At 45.4% G+C, this 19,239-nt stretch overlaps 1 protein-coding gene across 3 annotated transcripts in view; it reads left to right on the forward strand.

The window, feature by feature from the left end:
* Eef1aknmt (eEF1A lysine and N-terminal methyltransferase) overlaps positions 1-17,037 on the forward strand; it is a 34,961-nt gene extending 17,924 nt beyond the window's left edge. Inside the window, exons 1-8 of one of the 3 annotated variants that reach the window (XM_041662465.1) lie at positions 3,181-3,565; positions 5,397-6,156; positions 7,544-7,743; positions 8,896-9,091; positions 11,670-11,837; positions 12,829-13,044; positions 14,555-14,686; positions 16,250-17,037. In XM_041662465.1, coding sequence (XP_041518399.1) covers positions 3,413-3,565; positions 5,397-6,156; positions 7,544-7,743; positions 8,896-9,091; positions 11,670-11,837; positions 12,829-13,044; positions 14,555-14,686; positions 16,250-16,524 — 2,100 coding nt within the window. In that variant the 5' untranslated portion in view covers positions 3,181-3,412 and the 3' untranslated portion in view covers positions 16,525-17,037. Of the gene's footprint in view, positions 1-3,180; positions 3,566-3,923; positions 3,940-5,396; positions 6,157-7,543; positions 7,744-8,895; positions 9,092-11,669; positions 11,838-12,828; positions 13,045-14,554; positions 14,687-16,249 lie in introns of those variants that run through there. The other 2 variants (XM_041662467.1, XM_041662466.1) reach the window with 2 other exon arrangements.
* The last annotated feature ends 2,202 nt before the right edge of the window (positions 17,038-19,239 follow it).

Below are 19,239 nucleotides of genomic sequence, written 5' to 3' on the forward strand. Positions count from 1 at the left end.
CACTGGTTTTTAGAAAGAAATGCCCAGAATATACCCAAGTGTGGATGTGGCCTTCTTAAGAGAGTACCACTTAGGTGTGTTTACAAAGACTATATAATGTGACTTTATGGCTGTTCCATTTCTCAAAGGATATAATTTACAAGCAGTAACGATTAGGCAGAGCTGTAGAATTATGTACAGAACTATGAGCTAGTTTATTTTCCTTACCTTAAGGAATTTCTTATAAATGAATTTTTAGGGCAGCTTTATGCCACATGTTGTTTGCTTTAGAGAGGAGAGAGGAGTGCTGACATGGCTAAACCCAAGGTTTTAAATGACCTGGCCCTATGTAAGCATTTGGTTGTTTTTCACATCCTTGTTTTATATATCTTTAGGAAAATTAGCGTAATCACGGTAGTTAATTCTGGCCTTTAGTTGTGTTAAGGTTTTTTGTTTCATTTTGCTTTGTGTGAGACTTTCAGCTAGAAAACAGGACCACATTCCAAAGGGAGGGGCTTTGGGGCTTCTTTTCCTCAAGTCCCCTTAATTTGTCCCACCTTTCTATCCTGTCTTACACCATATTCATTTTTCCTTATCACTCATTTAGAATTTGAAGCAGTGGTTTTCAAAGTGTGGTCTTGGAATGATAGCATTAGAAGGGACATTCCTGGAAGGATCTGATACTAGCTCAGGGATGACATCTCCCTAGAGCATCATCTGGCAACTTCTTAGAAACACAGATCTCTGAGTCTCACCACTGAACTAAAGGATCAAAACTTTGCTGGGGTGGGGATGGAGCAACTAACCAATCTCCTGTTTTGAGAAGTCCCATGGGAGCCTTCACCCTTACTGACTAGTGTTCGTGATCCTGGAAGGTACTCTGCGTGCTACTAGAGAAAGGTAACCACCACCCAGCTACAAACCCTACAATCTATGGCAGTGACTTGTCTCCAAGATATGCTAGCGCACAAAAGCTGTGGAAAAAATCAATTACTGTATGACTGGATTTAAGGCCCATTCCAAGAGATGAAATTCATGCCTGATACTGTTGGTGGCCATGAAGCATAGACTTGGATAGGTTATGGGTCTAAGGGAAAACCAAACCCTATTGCTCTGCTAAAGGAACATACTGATAAAATGACTTTTAAGGACATTCTGCTATAACCATAGATCAGTGCCTTGCTCAGCCACCGTCAGAGATGCTTCCTCCTGCAGTAGATGAGAACTGACACAGACCCACAACTAGGCAATGTGCAGAGTCTGAGAGGTTTTGGGTACTGAGTCCTAAATGGAACAACCTCATCAAACTCTTCTCTTCACGGCTCAGGGAGCTATGCAGACGAGAAGACACAGGGGACAGATGACTCCGAGAAAATTGTCTTCCAGACACGACAGGACTGATGCGCACATGAGTTCACAGACAAAGGTAGCATGAACAGAGCCTGTACAGGTCCAAGCCATGTGGGAGCCCAGTCCTGAGTGGGGTAAATAGACACTGGCATCCATACCTGATCAAGAAGTTATCTGCAGTTGATACCAGCTTGCAAAGGAAAAATCAATTTTCTCCAATGGCATCTAATTGGTTATATTAACCACACTAAGATTAGGCCCCATGCCCAGCATAGATGGCCAACAAAACAAACTAAAGGGTATTTTTGTAGACTTTTTAAAAAATCTCATATTGCTTGGTTTGGACATTTTTTTTTTTTTGCCTTATAGGTCTTTTGCCTGTATATTATGGTTTTCAATTTTGTGTTTTGACGGGACGTTTGTGTGTGTATGTTTTTTCTGTTGTTGTTTTTTAATTTCTTTCTTTCTTTTTGATTCTGGGTATTATTGCCTGTTTGCTTGCTAAAGGGTGGGAGTATCATGGGGAAGATTTGGGAGGAGTTTGGGGAGGAGAAACCATGATCAGAATATATCAGATGAAAAAATTTTCAATTAAAGTCCAATGGATGATTATGAAATGCTTGAAGATTACTTTAAACATTATGTCTACTCTAAGTGTTCAGCGTCTGAGCTAGTACTATGTGTGTAGACTGTGAACAAGAAATACTGAAAGCTGTGTCCTCAAAGACTCATTGATTGCAGCTTCAATGTGAAGAAGTTGAAATGTGCCTCCTTAATAGCTATTTAGTGTCCTCTGTGCATGACTTCACATCTTTTGTGACCATTATGTAAAGCCTCTGGGAAGTAGGAACAGATATCTAGTTTGTCCTGCTTGGTTTTAAATATCTCACAATATACCCATCAAGATATTTGGAAGTGTGTTATTTTACTACTTTCTGTTGTTACTATAAAAAGTCCATGAAACTGCCACCTCATGGGAATATGGTATTTGAGGAACCTATGGACCATGATCACTCATATTTGCATCCAGAATAAACCACCTCTCTTGCTCCTTTATCGTGAGAGCTGTTTCTTCCATCGTCTTTTCAAAACAGTCCTTCACCAGGAACCTCCTTGGAATATTTTCATAAAACGAGCATCTGGAAGGATGACATGCTCAACGGACACATATAATATACCTTTACAGCTGACATCAGAAGGACAATTGAAGGAAGCCCCTAACAAAACGAATCTTCAGTTTGGCTACTGTGTTTTAAGGGGTGAGGAAAAGGGTTCAGGAGGCGCCTCTGTATTATCGGTTGCTAGTCTTTCCTCCTGAAATTTTACGTTGTTACAGTGTTGATAGCGAAGCCCTGTATTTTGGGGCAGAGAAAGTAGTCATTGCCTTCTGAACTAACCAAGAACGGTGGCAAATAGATCCGGGGAGAGGAGATGCAGAAGGGAACAGCGCTGGGCTGTGCAGGACTGAGACGACAGAAAGGCACGTGCAGACCAAAGCTTACGTCCTCTTGAACAAGAGAGCCTCCTGCTCCGGATTCAGACACCATTCTGCTAAGTGAGCTCCCAGTGTCCGCGCGCCCTCAGCCGGCGATGGAGCACAGTCTCCCAGAGGCCTCTGTGGCGGCGCGCGCAGCCGCTCCTGGCTCCCGGCAGTAGGCCTCTTCCGCCCGGACTCTGGCAGGAAGTCCCGCCCACTCGAGTCGCCTTGGGTAAAGCGCATGACGCCTACGAGCAACCAATGAAATGCCAAAAATGAGACTCAATGGCCAATGAGGTGCCGGTCTGGTATGGGCGCCAGACCAATCCCGAGGCATCTTACCCGGATGTGGTTGCTTGGTTCTGAGAGCAGCAGCCCGAGCGTGGGGCTTGTTGCACGTGGGGCGCGGACTGAGGGTGCAGAGAAGGGGGCGGCGCGCGCGTGCGTGTGCCGCGTAGTGGTGTTCGGTTGGGTTTTGAGTGTGGAACGATTCGATGCCGTCTGTAGTGGCTGAGATTCCCGCGGCTGCATCTCGGGGCTTCCTGGGGTGAGTCCCCTTCATGATCTGTCACCAGTGGTCTCGGAGACGCACCTCGCCGTGGGAACATGAATCTCTTACCTAAAAGCTCCAAGGAGTTTGGCTCTGTTGACTATTGGGAGAAGTTCTTCCAACAGCGAGGGAAGAAATCTTTCGAATGGTATGGAACCTACCTGGAACTCTGTGAAGTGCTGCACAAATACATCAAGCCCAGGGAAAAGGTACGACGTGCGGCCAGGAATTCTTCTTGGGGACTGAAGATAGCAGTCCTAAACTTAGGAGACAGGCAGGCGTGGGTATCCTCCTCGGATCCACAGTTCAGGACTCCGTGCAGCATTTTGGCCAAATGACAACTTTAAAATAGCCATTTAAATCTTTCAGTTAAAAGCTGATCCTTCGGGCATGGTGGCGCCTGCCCTTAATCCCAGCAGAGGCAGGCGGATCTTGTGAGTTCAAGGCCAGCCTGGTCTACTAAGCAGAGAAACTTTTCTGTCTTCACCGTATTTGGAATGGTGGCTTCGTCAGTAGTCTGAAGGGGTGTTGTGTCGCTGTGCCCAAGTGTGGCATTGGCAGCACCGTCTGGCTTTGTTGATAGGTCATTGCTGGGTGCTTATCAGGTTTCAGACGTTGTGCCCTATACTCAAGCCCCAGGAGCAGTGATATAAACTGCACACACTCTGACAGCGCAACGTTCCAAGTTTAGTAGTAGCCGTGGAAGAGGTGGGGTTGTATTGGCGGCAGGGAGGAAAACGTACCGTCAGGCATGTGCAGTTTTTTTATTCTTAGCAAATTCAGGGGCACTTGTTTTTACAGGTGAATGTTGAAGGTCACACATATAGTAGGTTGTCAAATGGAGATTTAAAAACAGGTCTGTCTGACGCCAGAGCTTAGTCACATCTCACCGAAAGATGCTTTTCCCTCCGGAGATGGTGACACCAGACTTTTGAAAGATGAATGGGAGATTGGGCTGCAGAGAGAGACAGTAACTTGGGCTTTTACGTTTGGCTTCAGAAAACTAGCTAAATATCCTGAGATGGAATCTGTGACGGGAGCAGATTTGGAAATCTCATAAACTGGAGTTTATTGTCCGGGGACACGGAAAGCATGAGAGCATGGAAATAGTTATGACAGGCTCCATTTTTAACTGTAAATCGATATTGCAACTGGCGTGTTTGGATTTTACAACTTCCTACAGACTTTAAAAAGAGATTTACTTATTTATTTGACGATGCATATGTGTGTTTGCCTGCATGAGTTTATATACATCATGTGAATACAGGAGCCGTGAAGGCCAGAAGGGGGCTATCCAAGTTCCCGGAACAGGCGGTGTGAGCAATCATGAGCTGGGCCTTTTGGGTGCAGAGAACTGAACTTGGGTCCTCAGTAACAACCGTAGGTGCAATTACCTACTGAGTGTTCTCTCCAGCCACACATTCAGTTTTTTTTTTTTAATTTATTTATTAATTATGTATACAGTGTTTTGCCTGGGTGTATTCTTGTACACCAGAAGAAGGCACCAGATCTCATTGCAGATGGTTGTGAGTCACCATGTGGTTGCTGGGAATTGAACTCAGGACCTTTGGAAGAGTAGTCAGTGCTCTTAACCTCTGAGCCATCTCTCCAGCCCCACATTCAGTTTTGAATAGCACACACCATAAAACCATTCTCACATGATCTTTCTTTTGACAAAATACTCCTTTGATTAGTGAATTCCTCCCAGATGTGTCTAGCTTTTGACATCGTAATGCAAGGTTCTCATCTCCAAGGCTCACACTTGAGAACCATGCAATCTAGTGGCACAGTGAAATAATAGCAAAAAAATACGCATTTTAAGAATGCTTACAGTTTGTTTTGAACTGTAGTCGTGGCTGCCCTGGGCCCAGGGTTGCACATACCTGTATTGGTAGTTCCAAGATGGCATCTAGAGTTAGTTGTAGTCTTGCTTTCTCCTTACCGTGGTTGCTCTGAGAGACTTTCCTCTCTGAAGTGTCAAAGAGCTTGCCTTTGCCTTGGTCCCTTCTATTTTGTACATGATTTTTGTTTTTTCTCTAGCTGCTTGTGATTGGCTGTGGCAACTCAGAGCTGAGTGAGCAACTGTATGATGTGGGCTATCAAGATATCGTGAATATTGACATCAGTGAGGTGGTAATCAAGCAGATGAAGGAGCGCAATGCCAGCCGACGCCCCCACATGAGCTTCTTGAAGATGGACATGGCACAGATGGAGTTTCCTGACGCCACATTCCAGGTGGTGTTGGACAAGGGCACGCTGGATGCCGTCCTGACAGACGAGGAGGAGCAGACCTTGCAGCGGGTGGACAGGATGCTGGCTGAGGTTGGCCGGGTCCTGCAGGTGGGCGGTCGCTACCTCTGCATCTCCCTGGCGCAGGCTCACATCCTGAAGAAAGCAGTGGGTCACTTCTCTCGGGAGGGGTGGATGGTGAGGGTACACCAAGTGGCCAGCAGCCAGGACCAGGTGTCTGAAGCAGAGCCTCGGTTCTCCCTGCCTGTCTTTGCCTTCGTCATGACCAAGTTCAGGCCAGTCCCTGGCTCTGCCCTTCAGATCTTTGAGCTGTGTACTCAGGAGCAGGGCAGGCCTGTGCGGCTGGAGAGTGCCGATGGACTGGCTGAGGCCGTGCGGGAGCGGCAGCACTATGCTTGGCTGTGTAGTCAGCTGCGCCGCAAGGCTGGGCTGGGGAGTGTGTCTCTGGACTTGTGCAGTGGGGACACTGGGGAGCCACGCTACACCCTCCACGTGGTGGACAACCCCACTGTGAAACCATCGCGGGACAGTCATTTTGCCATTTTTATCAGTGAGTTGGGATTGCTCCACGTCTTTCCCTGGAAGGGCTGGCTTACAGGGCCGGGGCTGGGCTTGGGTCCTGGTGATTGGGTATGTCATGGCTGTTTTTATCTTAAGGTGGGATTAGCCAAGGCATGATGAAAAGGGAGTAATAGCCCTCCAGCAGCCTTCTTAGACTTGAGTTTGCTCTTTTCATAGTCCAAAATAAAGGCTTGATGAAGTTTGAAAATGGAGGTGGTAGGCAGGACACAGTAAGTGTAAATTTAGACTCATTGCACATGTATAGAAATTTTAGTTACTCAGAGTTTGCATTGATGGAGGCGAGGCTGGGCTGGTTGGTGCCAGCTGTGAGATCTAGCTCGGGTTCTGTCTAGCCTGTGTGCTGTCGTCCAGAAGGAAAGCCACTGCAGACTTAACTAAAGGAGGCAGTGCAAGGAGCAGCTACAGGAGTAAGTTCTGCAGTGGACTCTTTGGATTCCAGCTCCCGTTTAGGTACCTTCGTGTGCTTTATTTTCCTCAGATAACTTGTAAGCAGAAGGGAATGTAACCGTCTGTGTGGTTGGGAAGTGTAAGCTCTTAGGAATGATGCTTGCCACGTGACACATGAAGGTGCGGAAAGCAGGGAGGGTACCAGAAGGATGGAGGAGCGAGGAAACCGTGGGCATGTGCTGGAAATCTGGTTTCTTGAGAACCAAGCCATCTTTCCACGTATTTCAGAATCTTTACTGGCTACCTATGGGAGTGAATGGTGGAGTGGCCAGGAGGATGGCGACGGGCCAGGCTGTCTGGGGCTGAGTCCGAGCTTTGCGTTCACTAGTGTATGAGCCTAGACAAACAGTTTAAGTTCTATGTTCTCTTTCCTCATTTGTGAAAACGGAAATAATGCCATGTTCACCTTGCGCCATTGTTATTGTGAGAATTATATTATTTGTATTTTTTTAAATTATTTTATGCATGAGTGCTATCTGCATGTACATCTTTATGCCAGAAGAGGACATCACATCCCACTAGAGATGGTTGTGAGCCACAATGTAGTTGCTGGGAATTGAACTCAGTAGCTCTGGAAGATCAGCCAGTACTCTTAACCACTAAACCCTCTCTCCAGCCCCTGTTATTTGTATTTTTAAACAGCTTAGAATCAGGCCTGCATGTCTAAAACAGCATTTTCTTTCTATCTTCCAGTCTCCCCCAACCCCAGGACTTGTATCGTGTATCACCCTTAGTCTTGCTTCAGGTTTGATGGGCTGCTCTGCTTTTGGGAATTGATAGCGTCTCAGTGGAGTCACAGGAAGGAAGCTGTTCAGAGCAGTGACTGGCTTTGCCATGTGGACCATATTGGTTGTGGACCTTGAACATTTGCCCCCGTGGCTCCCTGTAACCAATTTTGTCTATTCCAGTACCCCAGGGCCGAGAGACCGAGTGGCTCTTTGGCATGGACGAGGGCCGGAAGCAGCTGGCAGCCAGCGCAGGCTTCAGGAGGTTGGTCACAGTGGCTCTTCATCGCGGCCAGCGGTATGATGGCATGGAAAGCATTCAAGCAGAGCTGTCAACCAGAGTCATGGAGCTGGCCCCGGCGGGGATGCCTCCCCAGCAGCAGGTACCAAACTTTGGCAGCAGCTCTTGCTGGTTCCTGGAGTTCCATCAGCAGCTAGGAAGGCAAAAGGAGCCCTCCAAAGGCCAGGACCAGGGAGGAGAACACATGAGAACAAAGTATGATGTCAAATGCATGAGAGAGGCCATGATGAAACTCATTACTTTGTATGCTAACTTTAAAAAATTGATTAAGGGACTGGAGAGATTGCTCTGTGGTTAAAGAGCACTGGCTGCTCTTCCAGGGGACCTAGGTTCAGTTCCCAGCAACCACATGGCAGCTCACACCTGTCTGTAGCTTTAGTTCCAGGAGATCCTACACCCTCAAACAGACATACATGTAGGCAACACCACAATGCGTATAAAATAATAATAAATTAAAATTATATTTTAAAAAGATTGAAGAAGAAAGTTAGGACTAGAATCTGACCATAGTTTGGAGAGCCATAGTGAGGTGAGAGTTAAATGTTCCCAGGAGAGAGAGAGAGAGAGAGAGAGAGAGAGAGAAAGAGAGAGAGAGGGGTGAATCCATCTAGGGGCTGAGGTTGTAGATCAGTGTTGTGCCTGTTGTGCAAAACGCCCTGGGTTTAATTCTTGAAACACACACACACACACACACACACACACACACACACACACAGCAAAGAAAGCCATACTACTATAGCATCTGTATCTGGGTTGGAGGCCTATGTTTTTTTTGTTTTTTTTTCACATTCTTAAAAAAAGATTATGTATTTTATGTGTGTTTTTTTTTTCCCTCTGTGTTTGTCTGCACACCAGAAAAGAGCATCCAATCTCATGGGAGTACCATTATAGAGTTTTTGTTTATTTTTATCGTATGTGCATTGGTGTTCGGCCTACATGTGTGCCTGTGTGAAGGTGTCCGATACTGTAGAACTGGAGTAGCAGACAGTTGTAAGCTGTCGTGTGGTGCTATGAATTGAACCTGGGTCTTCTGGAAGAGGAGCCAGTGTTCTTAACTGCTGAGCCAGCTCTCCAGCCCCTCATTGAGTTTCTAAAGTGGGTCTGGTCTCTAAAGGCCCAGGAGAGCACTGGTTTAGAAAGAAGCTGTTGTTGTCCTTGGTGTGGGGCAAGTTCTCACGCTCAACCAAAAGTGCAGTGTGATGATGTTTTTGCCTCAATCTGTCTGCTCCTACAGGTTCCCTTCCTGTCTGTGGGTGGGGACATTGGAGTCCGGACTGTTCAGCATCAAGACCACAGTGCCCTGAGTGGTGACTATGTTATTGAGGACGTGCAAGGGGAAGATAGGTGGTACTTTCGGCGGCTCATCTTCCTCAGCAACAGGAACGTGGTGCAGTCAGAAGCCAGATTGCTGAAGGAGGTGTCTCACCGAGGTGAGGCATCACAGATGTGTTGTGGGACCGGGTCTGGATAGACTCAATTAGTCCTTAAAAAGAACTAAGTAAAAGCTTGGCCGAGATGGAGGACAGAGCTAGATCTTTGTAATGGGAAGTGCAGGGCTCTTCCCACCATCTGGGCAGGGTCCTAGTGGAGATAATCGAACAGAAGTGTTTCTTCCCGCCTTGAACAAAGCCTATCCCTGCATGGTAAGGAGTAGCGGTAGTGAAGCTGAATAAGCCTGATATTGACTTAGTGCCTTAGTTTAAAGGGACTCTGTTTTATCAGCTGATACATACACACACACATATATAAAATATATCCCTTTGTGCCCCTCTGAGCCCTGCCCCGTAGCGTGCCCTGCAATTGCCTGATTCAGAGAGACTTAGGTTGGTGCCTCAGCTGCCATCTAGTCTCGCACTGTTGGGTGGGATTGCGTGTAATGAAGAAAATGGTTTATGAGCTTCCATTCTGGTGTGCGAGCCCCTAACTGTAGATGGATACAGAGCACATGGAATACGGTCGGAGTGACTGATTGTTTTTAGAAATTGACTTTTACTTATTTATGTATTTTATGTTCGAGATAGTCTCAGTCTTTAGATTGTTCTTGAACCGTCAGCAGTCCTCTGCCTCAGTCTCCTAAGCTGGGATTATAGGCATAAATCACCACACTAGTTTGAATTTTAATTAATTTATATTTCAGTTAATGTGGCTATAGCTGCCTGATGTTTACAGTTTTGGTCAGTGAGATCCAGACCTCTCTTTGGTTCCCTCATTTTCTTTTTTTGAGTAAAACAAATTTTGTATGTGTGTAGGTCCCGAGAGAGAGAGCATTAGATCTTTTGGAGTTAGAGTTACAGGCAGCCATGAGCTGTGGTGTGGGTGCTGGGACCTGAACTCTGTTCCTCTGTGAGAGCAGCCACTCCTTAGTATGCCTAAGATGTTCCGTGAGATCTCCCTGAGGAGATTTGACCTCCCCCTGCGTCTTGGCTGTGTATGTTTGTATCACTGTGACTGATTTAAAATCATACCTTTCGTGTGAAAACTGAGGCTGGACTTGTCAGTCTAGCACTCAGAAGGCAACATCATCTCAGGCCGACTTGGCCTATGAAACCGTTTCAGGCCAGACAGAATGAGACTAGTCTAAAAAACATTCGCTTTAGATCAAAAAGTTAATGTTTCTGTCTTCCACCTCTCCAGTAGAATGCCCCTTTGATCCCAGAAATCTGAAATTGGGTGGCCCGATTCCCAGTTACTGCTTTTGTTTGAGCATGCTGTTGTCACAGCGAATCTGGAAGAAGGTGAGGGAGAAGTCCACTCCTGCAGTCACAGATTCGTCCTATCCTGTAGGCTCAGGATGATTTTCTTTGGGGCATTCTCCATGCATGTGGGCTCCCACCCTCTTAGCTGGCAATTCAGGCTGCAGCTTCCTTAATCTCATCCCACACCTCAGTCAAATAAATGGCTGAAAAGAACAAAATGTTCTTTCCAGTTTGAGTTTCAGGTTTTTCCACATTGTCAAGTTTCTTTGTTTCTTTCAAGACAGGGTTTCTCTGTACCCATGGCTGTCCCGGAACTCTCCCTGTAGACCAGGATGGCCTTGAACTCACAGTGACCCGCCTGCCTCTGACTCTCAAGTGCCCCACCACTGCCTGGCATTATCAAGTTTCTTGCCTTCTTGGTAAAGTTTTCTTCCCATGGGAGGAACAGTATCTATCACGGGGGTATGTGTGATCACAAAATAGCGATTACTCAGAAGAGACTACGTCTGAAAAGTACCCCATGGTTACACTTCAGTTCTGATGCTTCAAGCAAGTGCAGATTCTGTAACAATTCAGAGCCATCCTTTTAGGATGGCATCGAGGGAGTGGGCAGAGTAGGGTGGTCTGTTGTAGGGTCTCCACCCCTGTGATTTCCTTAGCAGTGGGATGGTGCACTGTACTGTCTAGGGGACATAGTAGGAAGATGGTAGATACACGGGGCACAAACAGCCCTAGGTCTGTGTCTTACCGGCCCTGCCTGTTAACCATGTGTACTTTACTGAATATCTGAGATGCTCAGTTTTTTTCATGGGCAAAGAATTGGAAACAGTTATGAGAGGAGCTCAGAGTGAAAACTATAGTAAGTGTTGGTACAGTAAGTGATGTTGGGGACTTAGTAGTGACTTTACATTTCTGAAAAAGAAGAATGAGTCCACTTTCCTCCTCTAAAGGGTCTTACATTCTCAAAGGGGAGGGCTCGAGGCCCGTTAGTTAAGATTTCCAGGTTTTGAATGTGCTTTTGCTTTGTACCTTTTCTGATCCTCTGCTATTCAGCACTATATGGTGAGTGTTAAGCCAGCCATGTCTTTGTGGGGAGGGTCTGATTTGTAGAATTTGCCAATTTCTATGGTATGAATATTCTCTCAATGGTCAGTTTGAGTCTATCTATATAATGTCAACCAGTCGGCAGCACAATTGCTTACTTAACAGTTGGTTCTTCGATCTGTTTAAAGCTGTTGCCGCACACGGCTGCCGGCATCCTTCATTTCCAAGGGCTAGCACAGGACTTGAGTAGTGTGACTCTCTCCCTTAGCCCAGAAGAAACGGAAAAAGGACAGGAAGAAACAGCGGCCTGCTGATGCTTCTGAGGACGTCCCTCCTGCCCCTGGGCAGTCCATCGATAAGAGTTACCTCTGCTGTGAACACCATAAAGCCATGATTGCTGGCCTTGCCCTGCTGAGAAACCCAGAGCAGCTCTTAGGTAAGAGATAGCACTGCCTTCCACAGTCAGAGCCCGAAAGCCCAAGAGCGGAGCACATAGCCGTGTCGCTCAGGCAGTTCCTACAGACCCACAGATGCACGTGGGTTCCATCCTCCCTCATCTGACCATGGTCTCCATTAGTGAGTTGAGGTAACTTGCCTCAGACAGCCTGCCATCTTGAAATAGCTGCCTGTGTTGGGGTGTAACTTTGTTTTCTTCCGTTTATTTTACTTTAAAATTAAGGTATAATAAAATATATTCAGCAAGGAATGTGAAGCACACAGATTTTGAGTTAAGCATAGAATTTTAAGTTATTTATAACTTTCCACATGTGTATATAGTGTTAACTGGATGGTGTTTATGACATCTCCAGTGTCTCTGGGTGATATGTGGCTTTTAGTAGTGCCTTATTTGAGGACAAACTGTAATTCTTATTATAGTTAGTTAAAATAACTTTGCACTAATAGGCAGCTTCATGTGTTCATTCACAAGTGTCTTCACCTGAAGTCCCTGACTTTATTTTCTAGTTAATCTCGGGGTCCAGCCTTTTCTGGTGATTTGCTTGTTTGTTTTCTTCTGTTAGTACTCTTGTGGCTACTGTGGTTCTCTGCTTAGGGTTAGAATTTGGGTCTTTGCTTTCTGTCCTTTAAAGAACTTGAATGGGTTGTGCTTGTGTTGTTGGGGTGTCTGAAAAGGTGGCTAGGGCTCTGAGTTAAGAGCTGGGTGAGGGGTGTTGTGTTCATGCTGCTTTGTGCCTCCATTTCCGAGGATGGGAGTCTATCCAGTAACTCTTAAGAGATTCTTGGGAGCATGGCAGCCAGTTACATTGGAGTTTGTAAGGGACCGTAAATTTGGGCATGGTTCATTTCCTGGATCTAGCCAAAATGGCGTCAAGGCTGAAAGAGCAAATATCTTGACGTCTCAATTTCTAGGTCCTTAAATGTTTATCACTGGGCAGAACAACCATTACTGACATTCTCTCTTCTTATAGAGACTCCACTGGCATTATTGGTGGTGGGTCTAGGAGGAGGTAGCCTCCCCCTCTTCGTTCATGATCATTTCCCAAAGTCTCGTGTGGATGCTGTTGAGATTGACCCCTCCATGTTGGAAGTGGCCACCCAGTGGTTTGGCTTCTCCCAGAGTGACCGGATGAAGGTTCACATTGCAGATGGCCTGGCCTATATTACCAGCCTGGCGGAAGGAGAAGGTACCGCTGAGGGCGGGGCGAGGGAGGGGGTCTTCAGAGGATTGTTAGTTATGGAACCTTAGTCTAAGGTTGCCAGACCTGCACGGGTCTCTAGAGTTCCCTTCTCAGAGGGGCTATCCACATCCTGTCAGTCTTCCCCTGTGTGTTCATTTGGTTATGAACTAGTTTTGTTGGGGTGTAGCAACCAGTAAAAGAGACCAGTGAGCCCCTCTTCTGACCTTGTAACCTTGCCTCTTCCTACCACTTCAAGGAAGCCGGAGTCTGTAGCCAGTGAGCAAAGGGAAGAAAAAATAGGGCCTATGTTGATCTTTTTTTTTAATAAATCATTCATCTGTAGGTAAAGCCAGAAATAGAGTAAAACTACATTCACACAAGTCAGTGACTTCCAAACTCAGGGACATCTGACAAGGTCAGCAAAGATGGTTTTGGTTGTCACAAATGGGAGGGACCATTACTGTCACCAATGACAGAAAATCTTCTATCCAAAATGTACCCAAAATGTCAGCCAGCAGTGTGAGGCTGAGAAATGCTATTGCAGGGTTTCCTTCACTTTGTACCTTAGACATAGAATAAAGTGCACATTACTTTTCTGTAAAACAGTAGGTTCAATAGGTCTCCTGTTCCTTCCTTAACTTCATAGGATCCCAGTGTGGCTGGTTAATGTTAATGTATGCCTGGTCAGTTGTAACTGGAGGTTTCTCTCCCACCCACCAGTTCCTGAATAACCACTCTGAGGTTTAATATTAATTAAAAACTATTTGGCCTATTAACTCAAACTTATTATTAACTAGCTCTTACAACTAAACCATTTCTATTCATCTATGTTTTACCATGAGACTTATGGCTTGTTATCTCACATCTTGTTTCCCTGGCGACTCTCTGACTTCACTCTTCTCCCTGTATCTCTGCTTGGATTTCCTGCCTGGCTCTATTCTGCCTGGCTATTGGCCAAATCAGTGTCTTTATTAACTATTAATGGTAATAGAACATATTCACAGCATTCAGAGGGGTATCCCACATCAGTTACCCTAGCCTGGATAGCTGCTTTGACCAGTTGACTGGCTCTCAGTTTTGATTATACTTTTCGAATTACCTGGGGAGCTGGCAGAACACACCATAGGCTTCCTTCCCACCTCCTCTCACTTCTGGCCACCACTCTGGGGTTAGACATCACATTTTTCAAGTCTGTAGAAACTTCCCAAAGTGATGCTCATTTCTTCCAGCATTAAAAACCACAGGCATAGTGTGTACCATTCATGCTAGAATGAGCCTGTCGTGTGTGCGTCTGGAAGGTGAGGACTGCTCCTCTGTGCTGGAGGGTGGTTTGAACTTTGACGAGAAAGACTGCTCTAAACCGTGACGTTTGAGTCTTTAATAGTCAGAGCCCTCATGATGTCATCCTTCAGGCTTAGTTGCCCACAGCAGGTTTCAGAGCAGGTGTGTGTATAGAAATGTAAGTGATGCCATCTTATCCCACAAAGACAAGGACTTATTGTCTCCTCTTTCGCAGCTCGACCCCACTATGATGTGATCATGTTTGATGTAGACAGTAAGGATCCGACACTGGGAATGAGTTGTCCTCCCCCAGCGTTTGTGGACCAACTTTTTCTGCAGAAGGTCAAAAGCATCCTGTCTCATGAAGGTAAGAAACCCTAGAGTCTGGGAAGGAAAGAGGGAAGGGTCCTTTAGAATAAATATTTGGGCTGGAGAGTGAGAGCCATTGCAGCTATTGCAGGGGACTCGGGTTAGGTTCCCAGCACTCATGTCAACTGCCTCTAATTCCTGCTGCAGGGAATCGAGGCCCTCGCTAGACTCTGGGTGCTGCTGCAGGGAATCAAGGCCCTTCCTCTACCAGACTCTGGGTGCCTGCATAACAGCATGCATATTCCCAATATCACATCACACACATAATTAAAAAATAAAAACCAAAATGGTTCTTTTTTGGTTTTTTTGAGACAAGATTTCTCTGTGTAATCCTGGCTGTTCTGGAACTCACTCTGTAGACCAGGCTGGCCTTCAACTCCCTGTTTCTGCCTTCTGAGTGCTGGGATTAAAGGCGTGCACCATCACCACCCAGCATAAAATTATTCTTTAATAAAAATTTCGTGTAAATGTGTAGTTTGATTAGTTTTCCTAAATTGGCTGTCTGCTTGCACCAAACACAGTTTCCAGCACCCTGGGAGCCACCCCTTACTGACTCCTCCTCTCCTCTAAAGGGAAAACATTCAACTGTCTTCACAGCTTAAGTTTGTTTCTTGCTGTAGATGAGTCACATGTATTATATTCTTTTAAATGTCTGCTTTCTTTTACTTAGCCTGATGTCTGTGAGATCTGACCATGGTGTTGTGATGATATTGTTTATTTTTACTGCTCTTGGTATCATGTGACTATGCTACCATTCATTTGCCCAGCACCAGTGTTTGGAGGTGATAGAAACGGTGTTACCAGTAATAGTCTTAGTGTGTGCTATGTATTTGGTAACTTTCTTTATAGGTGTGATGAATAGATCCATAGGCCTGTAACTGCTTGTGATTTATGGTGTTCAGCTTTTGTTGATCTTGCCAAGTGGTTTATAATGTCGTCGTAGTTCACATTGAAGCAGCTTGGTGACTCTAGCTACCACTCAGATGGTTTCCAGATGCCCTGGACTTGGCATTTTGTTACTTAATCTTCATAGGAGCCCGTTTTCAGATGAGAAAACTTAGGTTGAGAGACTTGCCACACTTACACTCAGTTGGTGCTTGAGTTCTTTGTTACTTGAAGCCTGCGTCCACAACCCCTAGGTATTTTCCATTTTAAAAGTCCTCTGGTGGCTGGGTTGATTGGAACCGTGATTGCCAGAAGTCAGATAACCTTGGCCTTCTCACTGGATAGTAAATACCCATGTGACGTGTGTGTCAAGAATATAACATTCTTGTGGAATTGATAAATTTGTGTTTTGTGAAGGGTATTAATTACTTTTCATTAAAAGATTTCTTAGGCATGGAGAATATTACAGTAACGTGTTAGCGATGGGAAGCGTTAGGAAGTCAGACTAAAAGCTTTCTTAGTGTCACATCTGCACAGTCTTTATGCTTTTGTGTGCTGTGTATTCTCTGCAGGCTCTCCTGATTTTCTCCCTTCACCAGCCTCCCTGTTAGAGACTTCTGGGTTCTCCTTATGCATGGATCTGTGGTCAATCTACTCTTTCCTTCCTGTTCCACAGGTATCTTTATCCTTAACCTTGTGTGTCGTGATGTGGAGTTAAAGGACTCAGTGCTGGCTGGACTGAAGGCAGCCTTCCCTCTCCTGTATGTCCGGCGAATTGAGGGCGAAGTGAATGAGATCCTGTTTTGTCAGCTGCAGCCAGAGCAGAAGCGGGCTACACCAGAGCTCCTGGAAATGGCCCAGGCTCTGGAGCGGACCCTGAGGAAGCCTGGGCAGGGTTGGGATGACACCTATGTCCTGTCAGATATGCTGAAAACTGTAAAGATTGTGTGATCAGCTTTCTGCCCAGACTGATGTGCACTGGGCTGCTGGAGTATGACACACAGGTCTTTTAGACCTCATGTTTTTCTTGGTGACATCCCTCCGACCTTTTGAGATGGGAGGCAGTCCCAGGGATGATTGCTTTGATTTTTTTTTAGAAGTGTGGTTATGGATGAAGAATGGGACTGGTCATCTGCTTCTGGAGGCTGAGGGAAGGCCAAGGGAGAAGTTACAGTTAGGCAGTGTCCTGCTGTGGATCTTCAGTGTCTTCCCAAAGGTCATATGTTGAAAGGTGACTCGGGCTTTGTGGAGGAGGTTAGGTCACCGGTGTGCCCTTGAAGGACTATAGAGACTCTGGCTTTTCTCTTTTGGCCACTGTCACGTGAAGCACTCAAACTACCATATCTTCCTTCCCGTGATGCCCTGCTTCACCTCAAGCCCAAGGACAATGTTGGAAAGTTACCAAGGTCTGCCCACTCATGGCCTAGAACCATGACTAAGCCAATAAATCTTTCTTCCTTGCAAGGTTTGTTTTCAGTATTTTTATAGTAACTGAAAGCTAAGAGCAGTTTTCAGCTTCATTTTCTATAATGTGTACCAATGAAGACCAGCATGTTCTAGCTGCTGACCTTTCCCCGTCCCTCAGCTGACTCCCAGGGCACTAACTTGCTTTTGTGGAGAAGGTTTTAGCACACAGAGTCACTTCCTATGCCCCATCTTTTCCACTAAAGAATGATTTACTTTTGTTAAGGTCAGGCAAATGAATCTGTATGAGAATTTTTAAAAACTTGATTATTTTACAATTTCACACATATGTATACAATTTCATACATATATGTACTAGTATACATGTAATGTACTTTGATTACATTTCCCCACCCCATTATTCCCCATCGTCTCCCTCTCAAACGATCCTTTTCCTAACAAAAATTGCATCTTTTTTGTCTTGGTAGACCACTGCATTTAATTAGTGTTGCTTGCATGACAATGGGGGGGGGTTATTTACTTGAGCACAGTGATTACACCACTGTAGAGTATTATTTCCACTTCCACCCAGCAAACATTAGCTATATAGCGCCTTGGGAAGGAGTGGGGCCTTACGAGCCTTTCCCCCCTTTATAAGACTTCTGCCTAACTTTGGACATAGCAGGTGCTGGGAAAGGAGAGTTGTGAACCTAAGGCCGTTAACTAATTGTTAGGTCTAAAGCAAATGCTAGGGTAAGAACAGGCAGTCCGGAGAAGAAACACCCATGCCCCATAGGTTGCCAGAAAGGTATCCCTAGTGTGAGTAGGTCTTTACTGTGAGCCAGAAATTTTAAGTGTGTATGGGGGTAAGCTTCTGTGTATTAAAGTGTTGGCCAATCAGAAACCATTTTGAAGACATTTAACCCATGTGCCAGAAAGATTATCTTCCATTTAAGAGATAGCATTTAGAAATGCAGAATGCCAGAGAGTCTGGAAATAAGCCCTGCCTCCGAGCATATTACAAAGAGCAAGCTGAGAGCTTGGAGACAAAACTAGAGTCTTACCTTGTTTTAACTCAAGTGTTCTTAGAATGGTCATGGTTGGTTGCTGTGGTTCTCACAGTCTGGGAGAGTATACAGTTTTCACTTTCCAGTACAATCAGGGAATAGGATGAGAATACAATATGATACCTTGGTCCCTACCAAACTGTTGACCGAGGTTTCTGTCCCGCCTAGTCCCGCAGCTGTTCAATCCCAAAGAAACACACAGAGGTCTACATTAATCATAAACTGGTTGGCCTATTAGTTCAGACTTTTTATTAACTCTTATATCTTACATCTTAACCCATAATTCTTGTCTGTGTTAGCCATGTAGCTTGATACGTTTATCAGCAGGGCATTCTCATCTGCTTCCTCTGTGTCTGGGTGATGGCTGCAGACTGCACTTTCCTCTTTCCAGAATTCTCTTCTTCTCGTTGCCCCACCTCTACTTCCTGCCTGGTCGCCCCACCTATACTTCCTGCCTGGCTACTGGCCAATCAGCATTTTATTAAGATACAAGTGAGAAATCTTTACAAAGTACAAGACCATTGTCCCACAGCACCAAACAAGTTCTGCAGCAATATGAAATGGCTGAAGTTGACTATTGCCTCTTATCCTGCACCTGCACCAAGTCTTCACTGTGCCAACCTATCACACCTTAGCTTGCCAACTGGGTAACTTCCATAGTCTGTCTTTTATGGGTATAGAAACAATTTTTATCTATACTACACATTGGAGTCACTTGGCATAGTAAGCAGAATAATGCTCCTCCAAAAATGTCTGCAATCTGTGAATATGGTACAGCCCACTGTGATGGGGAATTATTGTAACAAGTGGGCTTGATGCTAGTCAGCTGATTTTAAACTATTGAGGTTATTTTGGATTATGGAGGTTGGCCTAATGTTATCACGAGGTTACTTAAATGGCAGAGGGAGGCAGAAGTGATCATTTCAAGGTGAAACAATGTGCTGAAGACTGCACTGGTCACTACTGGTCTTGGAGATGGAAGGTCACTAGCCAAGGAACACAGTTGGCCTGTTGTAGCTAGGAAATATAAGAAAACTTACCAGGAGTTTCCAGGCCCGAAGCTCTTTGCCCTGTATTCTCCAGCATTGTGGAAACTGCCCCCAATTCAGGTTTAGCCAGTGCAATCCATTTTTGGATTTCTGAATTACAGGATCCTGGTAGTTTAAATACAGTGGACCCCCATAAGGTTATAGGG

The sequence above is a fragment of the Microtus oregoni genome, unplaced genomic scaffold (genome assembly GCF_018167655.1).
Source record: "Microtus oregoni isolate MIOR12 unplaced genomic scaffold, Mior012 000013F_ref0000133, whole genome shotgun sequence".
Taxonomy (NCBI): Eukaryota; Metazoa; Chordata; class Mammalia; order Rodentia; family Cricetidae; genus Microtus; species Microtus oregoni.